General features: G+C 43.5%; 2 protein-coding genes across 2 annotated transcripts in view; one reads left to right on the forward strand and one right to left on the reverse strand.

Annotated features, from left to right (window-relative positions):
• Positions 1 to 2,162, forward strand: part of MIA3 (MIA family member 3, ER export factor) — a 28,722-nt gene extending 26,560 nt beyond the window's left edge. Inside the window, exons 26-27 of the mRNA XM_009275755.2 lie at positions 704 to 860; positions 1,242 to 2,162. Of these exons, the coding sequence (XP_009274030.1) occupies positions 704 to 860; positions 1,242 to 1,579 (495 nt within the window). The 3' untranslated portion in view covers positions 1,580 to 2,162. The remainder of the gene's footprint in view (positions 1 to 703; positions 861 to 1,241) is intronic.
• A 1,914-nt stretch (positions 2,163 to 4,076) lies between these two features.
• The window catches only part of AIDA (axin interactor, dorsalization associated), a 31,838-nt gene continuing 18,793 nt past the window's right edge, over positions 4,077 to 17,121 (reverse strand). The window contains exons 6-12 of the mRNA XM_009275756.1: positions 15,330 to 15,393; positions 14,771 to 14,877; positions 13,059 to 13,070; positions 10,160 to 10,282; positions 7,208 to 7,330; positions 6,612 to 6,729; positions 4,077 to 5,644 (exon numbers count right to left, since the gene is read on the reverse strand). Coding sequence (XP_009274031.1) covers positions 5,548 to 5,644; positions 6,612 to 6,729; positions 7,208 to 7,330; positions 10,160 to 10,282; positions 13,059 to 13,070; positions 14,771 to 14,877; positions 15,330 to 15,393 — 644 coding nt within the window. The 3' untranslated portion in view covers positions 4,077 to 5,547. The remainder of the gene's footprint in view (positions 5,645 to 6,611; positions 6,730 to 7,207; positions 7,331 to 10,159; positions 10,283 to 13,058; positions 13,071 to 14,770; positions 14,878 to 15,329; positions 15,394 to 17,121) is intronic.

Raw genomic sequence — 17,121 nt, forward strand, 5'->3', positions numbered from 1 at the left:
CCCTGTGTAACTACTGATTCACCTTCATCTATTGAACCAGCTACAGTGAGTATTCAGAGGCTGAACATGGCGTTACTCTGCTTTGATGGAGAGGAATAACAGGCTTGGTGTTCTGAACTGCTAAATAACAAAATGCTCTGCGAAACTAACCAAGGGCTTATACCTCTGTCTCAAAAGGTTTCTCTAATGATGAACAGTTGCTGTCTGGTTTTTATGGAATTGAGGAAATGAGATCTTTCTTGTTAAGGACTGCAGGCAAACACTTTGGAGTGACTACAACAATAATCCCAAGAAGCTGACTTACCTGTGGTATTTAAGCACAATTCCATATGTAATTCAAGGTGCCAGGCCCTTTACCAAAGGGGTGTCCACCGAGGACACTTCAAAAGGGATTGAACTTTTCTTTAGTACAGCTTCAGCTAAAGAAAACTTGTCATCTCAGAAGGTACACTAAGCATTCACTCCTAGGTAGTGCAAGCAGTGTTCTGGGTGAAGGGACAATGATGGTGCAGTAACTTTCCCTATTTTTCTACTTGGTTAATGTGTTTTGGGGTGTGTGGTGGTTTTTTTTTTTTCCTTTTTTTTACACACCCCCCTATCTTCCACCTCTTGGCCTTTGGGTGAGTGGTTGTGGTATTCAGCAGTGTCAATACTTCTCTGATGCAGTGAACAACACACTGAAGTATAACCTAATCTTGCACAGGCTAATGCTAGTCCCAAAGGCCCACCTTCGTTCCCTGGGACACCTATCATGACCTCCCCCGTGATGGGACCTCCGCCTCAACCGCCTGTTCGCTATGGACCGCCGCCAGCTCCGCTCCGTGGGCACTTTGGGCCTCGACCTCTTCCTGTGCCCCTAGGTACAGTTGCGTTGCCGTGTGCTGAAACTTAACTTTTCCCACCGTGCTTCTCGGAAGCCTGGTACAGAAGTGAGATCTGCCATCCGTTAGCACACAGCTTCCCCACGCTTCATGGGGTCTAGCTGTCTTGTTCAGTAAGCTTGGACAGGTGGGTTGTTTTAAGCCTCCTTAATGCCAAGGTGTTTTTCCTTGTTTAGTCTAAAATGGAAACCAGCAGCCACATGTCACTAGAATATAATTCACAGCCTGTGACGTCTGCTTGTGACAGTGACCCACCCCAGAGCTGCTCCAAAAAATGAAGAAATGAGGAACAAGTCAGGAGCTTCACCGTTTAGGTTAAAGCAAGATGTCATTTAACGCCGTGTTTTCCGTTCCTTCTAGTTCGCGGTGCTCCCTTGCCACCTCCGGCTGCAAGAGATTTCTTACCTGGCCCACCCTTAGGAATGAGAGATCTGCCTCCTGGCCCACTACCGCCTCCTCCAGATCCAAGAGGCTATGGACGTGGGCACCCTCCTTTTCGACCCCTAGGTCCTCCTGGCCCAAGAGATTATCCTCCAGGCCCACGGCTACCCCCACCTGGTTCAAGAGACTATACGCCTTCTCCTAACAGAGACTTGCCTCCATCAGGACCTAGAGACTACCCGGCAGGCCCTCCACCACCACCGCCACCACCGGCAGGCTCAAAGGACTACACACAGCCTCCCGCCCAGAAACCCTAACTGCAACGCCTGGTCAGCAGCTCAACGGAATGGACTCTAGCGCACTTCCTACGGTCAGGATTTTAGGAAATGGCTCTCTATTTGAAGCCATTTGTCTCATTTCAGTATATTTCAGCTTTTGCGGGATCAATTTTTATCCAATTGCAACAGACATCTTATGTGCATTTATGATCACCTTAAACTCATCCATCCTCTTGGGCTGCAAGAACCTTTTTGTGATGGACTTGAACCTACTCTAAACGTGCAATAGAAAGGAAGTACCTGTGTGGCTAGTTTTAATTAAATGTAGCCTCTGTAACCAGTTGGTGAATGAACTAATTTCATGAAAAATGTAAATCAAATCATTTCCTGTGGAAATAATTTTTAAGTAAAATGCTATCCTACCTGCCTTCTCCATCACATCATTAAGCTGCAGTTACTGTAGGCCAGGGGTTTACGTGAGGACTGTGAGGTGGTTTTGTTGTGGGATTGTTTTGTTTTTTTTTTTTTTTAAAAGATGCCTGGTCAGAGATCAGAAGCACAAATGACACTGTATTCAAAGGAAAGTTATAATAAAAAGCAAAATTCCTTTTGCTAAACCCTGAAGGCTTTGTTTCAGTGCCATTTTTTGTTCAGAAAGGACAGTGGTTCAGTAATTTAACCAGAGAATGCTACAGCCATGACCAAGTTCAGTAATTGAATCAAGGCTGAGTAACTGCCGCTGCTGCAAGATTAATGACTGCGTTACCCTTATGCTGAACTAGTCTGGCATGTTACGGATTTGCTTCACGTACTGAGGACAATGGGGGATACAGCCCTCCTCAGCTGAAGGCAGAACCTTTATGAAGTTGTGTACTTAGTTTGGAAATACAGGTGAATGCTCCAGGATTCTAGAAACGAAGAAATTTCATAATCACTTTCTGCTTTCAAGACTGGCTTGCAGCATTAAGCAAGGTTTGAGAGCTGAGTTCTCATCTTACTCAGTATTTAAGACCGATTCAGCTTCTTTAGCAGTAAGGCTGTGTTTTAAAAAAAAAAAAAATAGTAGTTTTCCATAAAGCAGAGTGGGTGTATGTAAAGCACAGTAATCTGTATTGCTTTAAATCAGTTTGCATATGCAGCATGCTGGATAGCTTTAAAAACACACCCTATACTTGTAGATGTTCAAGGAAGTCCCTGAATGTAAGTGTTAGTACAAGGATGAGTATGTAGTATTTGACATAGCAGGACACTTACTTATTGAGATGCTAAGGTTTTTCAAAAGTGCTCTGTACAAAAGTAAGCCTTAGGGAGGAGGAAAAAAGGGAAAACAACTTAGGAATAATAAAAAACCCTACTGAAAGGCCATTACAGCTTTACTGCTGGAGTACAAGCAGCCATTAAACTTGCCATCTAGGTGTTACATTCTTACAAGTATTAAGCTTTAGATTTAAGATGAAAGACAAGACAACATCATCAAAGCATAAAACAATACAAGAGCTTGTGTTGTGGGAGCAGTAGTCCTTTCGGTGAAAGACAGTTCACAGAAAAAACGCAAAGGGTAGAAGCAACTTTAAAAATGGTATTTCACACTCTACAGACGTTAATTCACAATTAGTTAAATACAAAGCTCTACTTGTGTATTTAACAAAAATACTTCAAATTTGACATTTCATATAACTGGAGTTAATACAGACATCTACAAGCTGGGGAAGAGGCAAGGTAAGCAGCTGAAACAATGGGTTTGTAATTCAAGTGAAAGTGTTCAATTTGCGTAGTGGCTAATGACACGCACGCTGGTGAACATTCGTGTTCAGGATCTTTCCTTCCCCCGCACCAAGCTTTGCGATGTTCAGTGTCTCCTCCCGTGCCCACCCCAGCTAGCATTAACAACTGAAACCTGGATGGAATTGCCCTCCAGGAGCACCAGGAGGAGGGTGCGGGTGCCGAGTCGCAGGGACGCACACACAACTGACCGCCGTCCTTTCACCAGGCCGTGAGCGACACCAGCGGACACAGGAGGATGGCAGAGCCAGGGCAGAGCCACAGCATCATCCCTTGCCGAGCGAGACGGGCTGTACGCGTTGCAGGGACGCTCGGTGCTACAGCTTCTTAGGTGGTCAGGAAGAAACCTGAGCCAGCCAGGGACCACTGGCAGGTAACGCAGCTATTGACCAAGCTCAGACTTACTTGCAGCCGTAGACCAATGCTTTGCTCCAACCTTTTGCAGAGTTCAAAGGATGATTTTTATTTATTTTTTAAGAATGCACGTATCCTCCTTTTGTCTGGTATCCAAAATGCTGCATTCAGAGGTATTTCCATAACTCACAGGGAAATCTTTTCAGGGCTTGATACTCAATATATCGGATGTAATACCATTGGGGTATTGTAAAGACCCGTAAACAGGAAAATTCAATTGCACTTTTTGTTTCTTCCCCTCCAACGAGTAGTGGAATTTGAGGAAGCGTTGCTGACTTTTGTCGTAACGCCTAAATAACGTCATCCCTAGTTATACCAGAACAGAGGGAAGGCAAGAAGATTAGGACATTCAAAAATAGCTTTTTATCCTAATCGATACGGTAAAGCCAAAAATGCTGAACGTCTGCCTGTAGACAGACCGGTATCGTAAGGAAAAGTAACATCCCTTCCATTAAAGCATAACGTAACATCTTGGGGTTACACGACAGGAAAGAGGAATTGGTGATACATCTGCACCCAGACTGTTTAAAATAAACCTAATATTTGACACTGTTTTGGGAGCTGGGTCTTCCGTTAGCATAGCAGAGTATTTAGGCACTAGTTAGATATGCAACAAGTATATCAAACCTTAAAGTATTGTATTAAATATCCACGCAAATATATGAAAGATTTGACTGGGTTCTACTTCTGTCCCTTTATTAGGTCAAAAGGTAAATGCAAGTGTGTCATAATAAGCCAATGTCCTGCAGCTTATTACACACCAAATCAAAAATACAGAAAATAAATGATAATCCTATCTACTTACATAAAAAGGTAATTTTTAGAGTAAGTTTCCAGACTTGCACAAAATATGCAGAAAACTGCATACAATCAGTTTCCATAAGAACAGCAGTTTCATGTAAAAGGTGGGTCAACCTGCTAGCCAGATCTACTTTACCAAAAGCTCTGGAAAATGGATGCTTGAACACTGAGGGGCCTGTCCTGCTGTCACTGAAGCGGTGAAACACCCACCGCCACGAGGATGAAGCCCTGGAGAAAGCCTCTCTCCGCCCCCCACCCACCTTTGCAAATCACTCTGCGACAAGATACAGAAAAATTAGCTCTGTTAGGGAGTAACGGTGATTTAAAGGATTGTGACACGTATTGTATCCAAAACTCAGTACAAGTGGGTCAGGCAAGGCTGTTAAAATCATAGTTCAGTGTTCTCATCTGCAGTTGTCCTCCTCCTGGCCCGACCAAAGCAGAACAGCTGACCGAGGAGCTCTTCTGCGGCCACCCCACTTGACCCAGCATCCTCCTCTCTCTCACTTCAAATCACTTGCAGTATCTCAAGCTCCTTCCCGCCCCGCCTCCTCTTTCTCCCCGTCTTCTGCCACCCAGCCCGCTACAGAGGACTCCGAAATGCAGATGAGAGGAACTACAATAGCACAGCAAGTGTAAACAGGTTAGTATGCCTGCCACATCTTTATTGCTACAGGTTTGGCAAAGGGGCAGTCTCCATCCTTGGCTGGAGTTTGAGGCAAAAGGATAATAACGGTTAAGATAAAAAGTGATGAACAGCAAAATTAGGAAAAGCAGTCAACGTATTTCAGGGCTCTCGGAAAAACCTGTATCTGGAAAGTACTGGGAAAAAGACTTGCAGTTGAATGGTGGGCTTGCCTCTGACCCTGAAGTAGTGCTGTGCAGTGTGTGATGGTCCCGTCTGACCTACTGGCATGAATACAGTCGTTTTCCTGCCCCTCAAAGGCTAAGGCTACTACACACAGCTACCGTGACTTGTGGTTCAGTTCACAGAAGTCTCACAACTAGGGTCATTCCTTGTGCAATGTTTGATGGAGGTGAAGGTAAAGTGGTTTCTTGGTCAACAGTTGCAATTTCTTCCTTTTAAAGTCAGTGGGTTTTTTGTACCTGTAACCACAAGAAAGTGAGTTAATCCAAGTGCGAATGGCTGCGTAGGAAGATGAAAGCCTACTAGAAAGCTTGTCCTGTACAGATCTTCCTTACTACCGTAATCTTTTAAATACATCTGACAAGACTTACTGGAAGCAACAATAACGAATAGATTTACAGGAAGAAACTCAGACCAGTATTTTCTCTGGATTATTATTTTAACAAAACAAAGATTTCAATTTTTAAATGAACGTGAGCTTTTTGTAAGGAGAATTCATGATATAATACTCTGGACTGTAGGAAATGCAGCGTCTCCTACTTCAGTACTCCGTATCTCAGTACTTCAGAAGTTCTCCAGCTAGCACAGACCAAGAACTCTTCCTAGAGACGCCCAGAATTCACCCTCTTCCTGAAAAAAACCACTCAAAAACCTCACTCAGACCTTCAGCCACACAGTAAAGGCAGGATGCACATCATAACCACTGCAGCATAACTGGCTAATCTATTTCTTTGTCTATACTTGGAGCGGGGGGGAAAAACCAACCACCCAACAATGCTTTGAAACGTTCATAAAATTCAATTGCAAATCAGTATCCCACGTCTCAAATCAGTTTTCCTTTACAGAAGTTCTGCACCAGAAGATTGTGGGAGTTGAAATATTTTTTATTTTTTTTTAAATATAGCTGATCTGACACTCAAGCTAAGATCAAAATTAAAATCTCCCAATTTGTTAAATTCATACAAAATTTAGTTACAAACACCAGCATTTTATTTGGAAATAGTCTAGTTTTTGAGAAGAGTCTCTAGCCATTTTATGTGCCTAAAAGCATTTTTTTCTTCCCTTCTTTATTAAAAATGGAATATTCCTTATGGAAATCAATCAAATGGGTCCAAGAAACTTTCCTTGATGCAACGAGCCACACATTGTAACTGAAGTCTAATTCATTTCCTCTGCCATTGGCATCTATAATTGCAAGTCACTTACAGTTCTATAACAATTGCCCCAGGTTTAATTTCATCCATCTCCATGAAAGCAAAGCACTTGGTGCTAGTAAACCTTTTCTTAGGCTTGTAGTGTTTGAATTCAAAGAAAATAGCTGCACCTAGAGTGGAAAATGGTTTAACAGAAAAGTTAGCAATTATGGCCAGCAGTTATCTGAAACCTTATCTGCCATTAAGATGCTCTACATACATTGGACGGAATCATCTCCAACACTTCAGTTATTTACCCAAAAGCTATACCGTGTTCTTACAACGCTCGCCACGCTCACAAGAGCTTGTACTCTTTGCTCGATTATTCATATCCAGGTAACAGTTCGTCCAATGACCAAGAAGGTCATAAAGCCCGTGTAGCAGAGCAGGCTGCTGCATTTTTGTCTCTTTTCATTCCTCCCTTGTCTGCAAGTCATCACAACGACCGATTTGAAAGAGACAGGATGCAAAGGTCTATTTTTATCCTTGTCTGGATCTTGAGCCCTGCAGTAGCAGCTCAGGCACGGCCTGTTCATTAGATCAGGAGCAGCCTAGCGTCCACACTTTCAAAGCTCCTGGGCCCTGTTTCAGGTCTCTGATACTACCTACCTTTTGTTAGTTTTTCAACGTGTTTCTGAATCTCGATGTCCACATTAAAATGGACATACGTGTCCTCCTTCCTCAAAGCCACAGGAGTATCTTGCACAGGAGTCAGATCTATCCCATTCAAATCTGCGGGAAAGAAACAGCATGAGAATGGCAGAAGCTTCTCAGACTTTAAGGTCCTGCTTTTAGAGATTTACGAATCACTCCTAATACTGCCACAAGAAGTTAACGCACACCTGGATTCTTCCCCTAAACTTAAAAAAGGGGCAATCATGCCCCTTCACAGCCAGTGAATTTTCTTTTTGACTGCAACTTGAAAGCAGGTAAAGTTCTGACAATATTTAAGATGAAAATTTGGCATTATCCCTCTTTTTATTTTTAAGAGCACATTTCTTTCTGCTGCCACCAAAGGATTCCATTCCCTCCGCAAGCAGGACTCCAGCAGGGCTTCAGAACTGCCAGCTGAACCGGCAGAACGGGATACACACCAGAGTCCCCTTCACACAGGGTCTGCAGGGCACAGCTTATACAAGCTGCGCATGCCCTGCTTTGCTGCCTAGGCTCAGCGTGCATTACTCCTCTTGGGTCTTCCACAGGCAGAGGCACGGTGGGGCCACGGGTTGGACTCCAGCTGTCAGCGCCAGCCAGTGGTTGTGCTGCTCAGGCACAAGCCACCACAGACAACATTACTTCTCACTAAGTCTCCGCTGTTTACACGGGTACACTTGTCCTCTTACTCTTTCTCCTCTCATTAGCGTCCCCTTTCTCTCAGGTGGAGCAAGGTTGCCAACGACATGGCCAAGACTACAAGTACACAGTGCATGCATTGTGCCTGGGGTACAGGCTGGGGCCCTGGGGCAGCACTGATGCACTTCATCCAGGGAGCGGGCTGGGACCACCAACGTTGCATCAGGAACAAACCTCTCTCCAAACCTGCAGAAGAGCAGCCTGGTATAGAACCAAGGAAAACAACTACTTACTAAGCATCTTGAGACTCCCGATAGGGACAAAATGACTTTTCAGAGTTACTTTTCCTCACCAAAAATCTCGAGAAATAAAGTATAAAAAGTCACCATTAGCAGAGTAGGCGATAGCCCGCCCCCCCGCCCCCCCCCTCTTTCTCTTTAAAGTATAAAAAGTCACCATTAGCAGAGTAGGCGATAGCCCGCCCCCCCGCCCCCCACTTTTTGATCCTATTTTCTACATCGTTACTTGGCAGCCACCATTTATAGGAGCTTGCAGACAAGAGTGCCACGTGTTAACAGAAAGACTTGTTGGGAAAGCAAGCCTAGCAATATACAGTCTCCCTTAGCTCCAGAAAGGAAATGAGAGCTCGGTCTGAAGGCAAGCAACGGTTTTAACAATATGTAACGTTAGGAAAGACAAACACTTCAGTGGAAAGGAACAACGAATGTTTGCTTTACAAGTTCTGTAAGTTCCAGGATCCAATGTTAGAACCCCGTTAGGGCTGGTATTTTCCTGTTGGCCAAGAGAAACTCAGCATGAAATAATTAAATTTTATTAAACCCACTTCCATCCAGCTAGCCCCACCACTGAAGTCACCTGTCCCTCAGCTTTCCAGCATACTAGACGCAAAGAAAGATCCACAAGTCACTAGACAAATGGAGCCCGAAGAATAGTTACACAATCTAAAAATAATGCTGCAAACCTAAGGCAACACCATAAACAAAGCAATATTGCACGTTTCCAAGACTGAAAACACAAAAAGGCAGTTCTATCAGCCAGGGAAGGCAAGAGTCATGCTCCAGCTTCCACCCCAACCTGGTGAAGTCCTCAAAGGTCCAGAGAGAAGCAGAAGGTTTCACCGTTGACAAATCATCACAGGAAGCGGGATTAGATAAAGCTTTCTATCTATATATTTTGGAAGGTAACATTTGAGAACATCACTGGGATTCAAGTGACATTCAATACTGTGACCCCTATTTCTGCCAAAGAACTTCCGATCACACATCTAACAAGTGTTTTATCCCCACGTTTGGTATCCAATAGCACATCTAAAGAGGACACGTACAAGGTCGCTATCACAACTGAAAATAACTGGAGGCTGTTGGCTCAGCTACAGGTTTTTATATGATAAATAAAAAAACCACACACCTCAAAAGATTGTAAAGATAAGCAGAAGTCAAGCAGGGCAGGTTAAGGGTAAGCAATTCTGACTATGCGGGCTTCCTGATAAGAAATACAAGATGGGCAAGAGGCAGATGCTCCCACTAGAAAGAGTCTGAATACCAAAAATCTCAGCCTCAAGCTAAAGCCATCAACCATGTTGTCATCTGAAACAGTGAGAAATCCTTATGTGGCCTATCCTGGACTGACAGAGAGAGAGGTTCTTCCAGATTCATGGAACCTCTTAGAGCAGCAGGGGCTGTTAGCCCACCAGGTTTGGTCGAAATATTTCGCTGCCAATGCTAAAACACAAAATGTTTTATTTCACTTGCAAGCTTTGCTTCCCAGCTTCATACCCACTCCTCTAAACCTTAAGCTTCAGTAAGATGATCTTTGTTTTACTGAAAAATTAGTTTAATGACAGGGAAAGAATGGAGCCAGCGGGCTGTGGTTCACCGTCTCCAGAGAGCCCAGAGACCAATATGTGTTGGGGAGTCCAAGGAGTCCAAACAGATCTGTACTTAAGAGTCAGCCGAAGAAGCTGGAATAGAGAAGTACAGTCTGCCAAGTCACTGATACTCAGCTCCCAGCACGGGGCAGGCACCCTGGAGTGCACAGATAAGCACGTCTCCTGCAGTGCTTCACCTCCCAGTATCTCTCAAATACAGAATTTTTCCACCCTTGATTAAAGCAGAGGCCTTAAGTCCACAATAGAAAATGCAAGTACCAACACATATTTTTTCCCATCAGGTTGAAAAATCAATACAGCTTTCAGAAAGCGCACTCTCTCCAAGCTAGAAATGAGGAGCCAGGAACGGAAATCATTACCCTTTACACTGACTGTGATGTAAGGATCAATGCACTGCCCAGCATCTTTCAGACCAATTTTCTCTATGTTGATGGTGAGTAATGTCATCCCGGGTTCAGATGGCAATCTGGGTAATAAAGTACCTGGAAAGAGTAAAGCATATTATTAACCCTTTGTGTCATCTTACAGCAGAGGCCTTGCTTATCCCATCATCTCTCATGGAAGATGCTGTTCTCCACAGGGGGTTCAAAGCCCAAGGATTCATATCCTGATAGTACACAGCACTATGGGAAAGTCTGTGTGCACAGACACACAACATCATTTGACAGATTTCAAAGCCCACACCAAAAAACCCCAGGACTGCCTCAAATCAAATGAATTCATAAAAAACTAAATGTCATAAGAACAGAGAGGAGCTTTGCTTAAAGTGTTCTTTCTTGCTCTCATGCAGAATAACTCATGCATGGAACTGAATTTGTATCATTTTTAAGGATTAAATTTGGGAGGCTGGATTCAATCTGCAGTTGCAGGAAGTTCAGACACTTAATCAGGAGTCCCACCCCACTGAACATGACTTGGCTTCATGCTGAACATTTAGGCTGGGAAAATACGGAGGAAAATGGCATTGTTGCAAATCCCACTGGACATAAGGGAACCAGAAGAGAGATTCTTAATTACCTAAGTTCTACTGGCCTCTACTTAAAGGAAGGAGATTAAAAAAATAATAAAAAATAGCGTTTGCATCCCCCAAGTTCCCTTCTGCCTTAAGGAAGGAGTTCCCAGCTCTGCATCAAGAACATTTAGCATCAAAACTTTGTGTTCAGTGTAGGTGAATCCTCGCAGTGCTGAGGAAGACAGTGCAGCTGGCAAGAAATCCAAACTGTTCAAACTCACTAAAAGCCATGAGATTCTGTTACCAACAATGGAGTAGGTTTCTTCATGCTGATTTTAGCAAAAACTGGCAGGCTTCAAGCCTCTCTCCAGTATTAGATGAATAAGCACCAAGACAGAAAATGCTTAGACTCATGAGCAAGTTTGATTTAAAGTTATGGTTTTCTAATTAAAAAAAAATGTTATCCCAAGGCTTGAGATCTAAACAAAGTAATAGTTTCCTTTGGCAAGTCCAACGTGGGTTTTCCTTGATACTTTTTTCCTCTTGATCTGCTTGAGGAGCTAGAGAACTAAGGAGTTTTTGTCCTATTAGAGAGACTGGCTTTGCAAGAGGGGAACACGTATTCTGCTCTTAGAACTAGCGAGCCACAGCTTCAGCAAGATTTCATGAGCACACCCACACCCAGTCCCTCTTTCAGAATCATCAGCAAGACTTGAATTCACATCTGTGATGCAGTACGTTTCTGCATTTCCTGTCTTGGCTGCTAGCAGACTCATAACCTCCAAGGTACCGCATCTGCAGGCACTTCACAACATATCACGGCAGAATTCAACCCACCACTCTGAAGCAATGGGACAGGCTTCTGACCGTAGTATGAGAAATGTTAAAAAAACCTTATTAGAGAGCACCCATTTCTGCAAAGCAGCATACACGCTCTAGTGTATGTCTCTAGTGCTGTCTCTCTTGTTCAAAGACAGAGTTCTTATTCCAATCTAAATGAAGGTAGAAGCAAGCCCGTCTTCTCTTTGGCACAAAACTTTGCTCTGCCATCTTTCAGTTGTCTCCTAAAAGCAGCGTGCCCCCCAAGAGCCAAGAACAACTGTAACTTTCACTTTTCCTATCCATCGCTCAAAGGGACTAAGTGATGGGATACTTGACACAAAAATCACCTGGAAAATGCATCAGGCTGGCATTTATTATAAAAATAGTGGCTTAAGAAAAATTATTCTGTTCTTGAAAAATGCTTTCCAGAATGTGTGAAATTGCAGAGTTGCAATGAACGGAAAGGTCAAGCTCACTTCCAGCAGGTAAGACAACAGCAGGACAGATGATCTCCAAGGAACACTGTTTCCTTTCTGCCTCAGCCGGAGGAACAGCCCAGCCAGCGACGGACTAAAGCAGCTGACTGTAACCTGTCTCGTGCGAGCCACAACCACCCAAACAGGTCTTTCGCTGAAGCCTCTGTAGTCATTTCACATAGGAGCCATCAGCTGACAGTAACCTCTCCATGGTACAACTGTACTAGGGCTGGGCATCGCGCTGCCAGTCTGCCACCACGGCTTGGGCCCATTAGCCTTCAGCAGGCTCACACTGAGGCTTTTCATGAGAAAACAGCCGGCCATTTCACACACAACCACAGGGCATCGTTGCCAGAGGGGAAAGGGAGCATCTACAAATGAAATAGGTGTCCTCCTAAAAGTGCATTTCAGATATACAAAGGTGAGCCAACCCAACAGCTCACTGCCACCAAGACACAGGCGTTCAGTCTGTCCGTTCTCAAACCCCAATTCAGAGAAAGGGGAAAAAGCGACAAGTCTCCTGCTGGGTTCACAAATGGAAATCGTTCACAGAAGAATCCATTGCCAGCACAGCACTGGAATAAAGAAGTATATAACCAGGAGAAAGGCAGGAAACCTTTGCTGTTAGAGGCCGCAAGCCATTGGTCAGCTCAGCTCCATACAGCACAGAAGTCTAACCACGTAAGTACTCTTTGTGTAAGATTTCCCATCAAATGTGTATTCCACGACAGAAAATCTAGCTACACCTACCTTTGGCTACACTGCAAGTCAGAATGCCTTTAGTAGCACAGCAGGACTTCTAGAGAGCTATGTAAGGTGCATCACCAAATAAGACCTTCCCTTTTTCTGGTACCTAAGGCAAATGACGATCAACACATAGATGCCTGGTACTATGATTGTTACCGAAGATTGTATTTTGAGGGTTGAAACTAAGAGCTGAATGAAGAACATCACAGCTACATGAACGTAGTCAAAGAAATAACTGTATATACTAAAAGGTTATCATACCTTCGTTGGCTCCTGGGTTAGATGAATGGTGCAATGTGATAACGATGAAGCCATGCATGTAGAAGACAAGACCATGGTCAGTTAGACAATACAGTTATGCACTATGGATTAAAGGCATACAGAAGCGAAGAGTGCAACACAGTTCTATCAATTCAATACGGAAAGTCCACTTTACTGATAAGGCTCACCTCAGAAGGCTGCAAGCTGCTTTCGTTCAAGCCTCATCACCCAGAGAAAGAGCAACAGGTAAGAAGCACCACACTAACTTACATTCAATGGGGAAACAAGATCTGTGTTCAAGCAGTGCAAAACCACCTTTGGGGTTTAGATTATTGTAGCTATGGGGAAGTCTACCTTCATGCAAAAAAATTCAGAAAAGTCAGATATGCAGTTTATTAAGTAGATGACAATGCAAAATATCAGTAAGTTCAGGAGTTGCTCTCACCTCCTCTTAAAAGCATGGGTTTACTGAGGAATAATTCTGTAAGAAAGTATACGTCCCAAACCTCTCCTCTTTCCGACTTGGCTACCCTACTTCTCTGAAAGTGATTTAACTGTAAACTCAATCTGTCATCAACTTAGATTCTTTCTTAAGCACACACACAGCTTCTATGTCCACTATATGCGTACAGCTCTAACTGTTGGCACTATGGTAATGGTCACAGCCTTACTGATTCACCACCATACCGAGAGCTACTCAAGATCTCTCTGCCGTACTTCGGACAGACAGAATACATCTTCGTAAATGGCTTTATCATGGTGAATAACAAGGATCAAGATAGTAAATGTCAGCAATAAAATATCACAATATATTATAGCCTGTGAGCTTAGCATAAACAACTGTAGACTGTGCATACCTACATCAGTATAGCCTGCAGGGATCATATTCAGTAGCATGCATTGGCTCAAATCTAAGGACAGAGGCGTGTTTTCTCCAGGCATAAGTAATGCAACACCCCAGCTCTTTCAACCATAATTCCAGTATTATTTTCCCTGCTTGTTATCTCCTTCCTGAAATACAAAGTTTGCCAACCTGCTCTGAAACTAGAAACTTGTTTCTTCTGCAAAGAAACTACACCAGGAACCAAAAGAACCTCTGTTGGAACAGCCTACTCCTTTGCCTGGTAAATTGACAAAAGCTGAAGTTACAGGACAACCTTCTCTAGAATCTGTAGGTATATCCAGTTCTACAAGTGCTTTCACGTGGACAAGGACTTAACCTATCAAAACCAAAGCTAGCCCCTCTTTATCCTCTCAGAGCTCAGGTTTAGTCTAAGCCATTGTCTCACCAGATGATGCAATACAAAAATAACCAGCAACAACTTATCACATCTCTCGCAGGATGTAATGGCCTTTGCAGGAGAAACATTGCCACAATTTACATTTGAATGCATTTGAAACACTTCACATAGTACAGTTAAGGAAGTGCATGGAATGAAAATACTGAGTTTGAACAAGGAATAAAGGCTAATTATTTGAGGTAGATGGCACCACCCTCATAGGTTATCCATACAACTGTTTTGCAATAAGATACTGTTTGCTGAGAAAAAAAATCCACTGGCCACCTTTGTGGTTCTCCAACACAGCATTAGAGTTTATATTAGCCTGTGGCTCCTCACCCAAACTTTTCACATCACAGGTGGAGAAAGGGGCTTCTCAGAGACAGAACTTACACGTTACATAGGCTGGCATGGCAAGGCTAGTGCCCCTACCTGGAACTCTAGCAGGAAAAGAGTCTGGAGACCCGGCTCCAGCTCCTCCTTCCTCATCATCCTCCTCAAACTCCAAGTGTTCTTCTTCTCCAGGTGCTAAAATCTTCCTGTAAAATATGAAAAAGAAGAACGAGACCAAAGATCATTCATTATCTGGCTTTCAACACACAAGTCAGCATCTGAGTATAGAGCAGGGGCAACATGCTTCAATGTCATTTCATGCTTCTGATTAGCTACTAATTGTATCTACAGACCCTGACAGAGGTTGCAGGAGCTTAGCCCACATAGAAAGCACAGTCTAAAACCAAGAGACGATACAGAGAGATGTAGGGGCCTACCAACTACTGATTTTACCAAAAGCATGGGCTTGATTTTTAGTGGTACCTAGAAAATCAGAATTCAAAAGTTTTCTGGTTTTTTTTTTTTAACGAGTTTACCCAAAGCAATGCAGCAAGTAGGTAGCTCCAGAAATTCTAATGTCTCAGATGTACACCAGGTCCCAGGCTATGCTCCCTTTCGGATACGTATCTGTACATGAAGTGACCCAGTTCTCTCTTACCTGAGTGGAACAGGCTGAACATCAAAGGGAAACTCCTTATTGTAAGTGAGGATATTCTTTAAGACTGAAGACAGGAAGGAAGAAAAAAAAAAAGAATCCATATCCATAAGCAAGCATTAATTCCACTACTTTGCACAGCTATGTCCATTCTCACACATTCATCTTCACACATACAAATAATATAAAAAAATCAGATCATGGCAAAAAAAATTTCTCTCGGGTTTTAAACACCAGTACAATCCTGATCAGAGCTATATCACTATAACACTCAGACAGGCTAACCGCAATTCCAGTACATAATCACCACCACATTTACACAGGCAGGGAAGATAAACACGGCAATAACCAAAAGCATCATGAGAAACAGCTACAGACCCCCGAGGTAACGGTAGCAATCTTTGGTGGTTATTGAAAGGAGGGTGGTGCTGTTACTGGCAACAGCTCCAAACAGACTGAAGTCTCCAGAACTGACGCCGTAGGCTGCACAGACAGCCACTGTGGCAGTCAAGCATGCTGGTAACACATACCTTAGTTGAGATTTCCTACTTCTTCATGCATGTGTTTTGGTTTTTGGTGGCGGTGGGATTTTTGGTTGGTGTTTTTTTTTCCTGCCCTCAGATGTCTGGGCAGATTGGCAAAATTCAGAAGAGATCCAGTGCAACATCTGAGCATCAAGCCCCAGAGACACTGACTAAACTCTCCAGCATTCAGTGGAGAATGGCTTTGCCATTTGTATTAGAAACTTAAGTTTTAGTAATTACAAACTTTAGCTGTTATTTCCAAAAGCATTTGTGAGTAAAAGCAAAATTTCCAAAAGCATGTGAAAGAAATAAGCATTTCATGATGGCTAAAGGACCTAAAAATTTACAACATAACACCTGCAGGGAGAGGCACTCTCCTACCAGACAATGAGTATCCCCAACTGGGTAGGGAGAAAGGAAGTAGAAAAGCTGAGTCCTCTTACCGAGTCTCACTTTGCAATATGCCCTCTCAGAGCACATTTTAGAAATCTCCCCTTAGGACCCCTGAATGAGACCAAAACTGTTTTAAAACAGTGTTAGAATTACACAAATACCCAGAGTTACTTAAATACCAGTTACGTTTAAGGAACCACTGCCAGGCCCCTCTGCCTCTGCACACTACAATTCAGCCAGCGTAGGAGAGACAGCTTCCCCGTCTGTCTTCATATTCACATCGCTCAGCGTGGGCTCCATCATTAACTCACCAGACACCATCTGAATGCTACAGTGAATAAAGAATCCCTCCGGGAAACTACAAAGAACCCAAAAAGTCTTTCCAGCCTTTGCTCCTTCTGTTGGGTTTTTTTTTTTCCGATTTCTGTACCACCACCTGAGAGGTTAGGTACTGCCTGATTCCAGCTGGACACAATGCATCAATACATAGAAAGCTTTAAGTTGCCTTCAGTCAGAGATGTGACAGACAAAACTGATGCCAAGTCTCTCTCACTCTCCCCCCAGAGACTTCTGCTCCAAGGGATAAGTAATGCAGATCTCAACATGGTAAAAATTCACAGCCACTTCCCAACAGAAAGGCAGCTGATTAATAGCAGAGAGTCACCTTCCAGCGCAGCTGAGGTTCAGGAAAAGGAGGGGATTTTTATCCAATTCAGAATTCCCCAACTCTTGGAGAGCTACATCATACCAGAGACAGAAAGTGAAACTGCCCCAGGCAGAAAAATCTCAGTAAAGCGAGATCTCTTACAGATCACAGGCACGTTATACAGAAGCAACAGAAGTCACAGTAGTTCTCCTCCCACCTTCCAAAGGTTGGT

Source organism: Aptenodytes forsteri, unplaced genomic scaffold (assembly GCF_000699145.1).
Source record: "Aptenodytes forsteri isolate BGI_AS27 unplaced genomic scaffold, ASM69914v1 Scaffold177, whole genome shotgun sequence".
NCBI lineage: Eukaryota > Metazoa > Chordata > Aves > Sphenisciformes > Spheniscidae > Aptenodytes > Aptenodytes forsteri.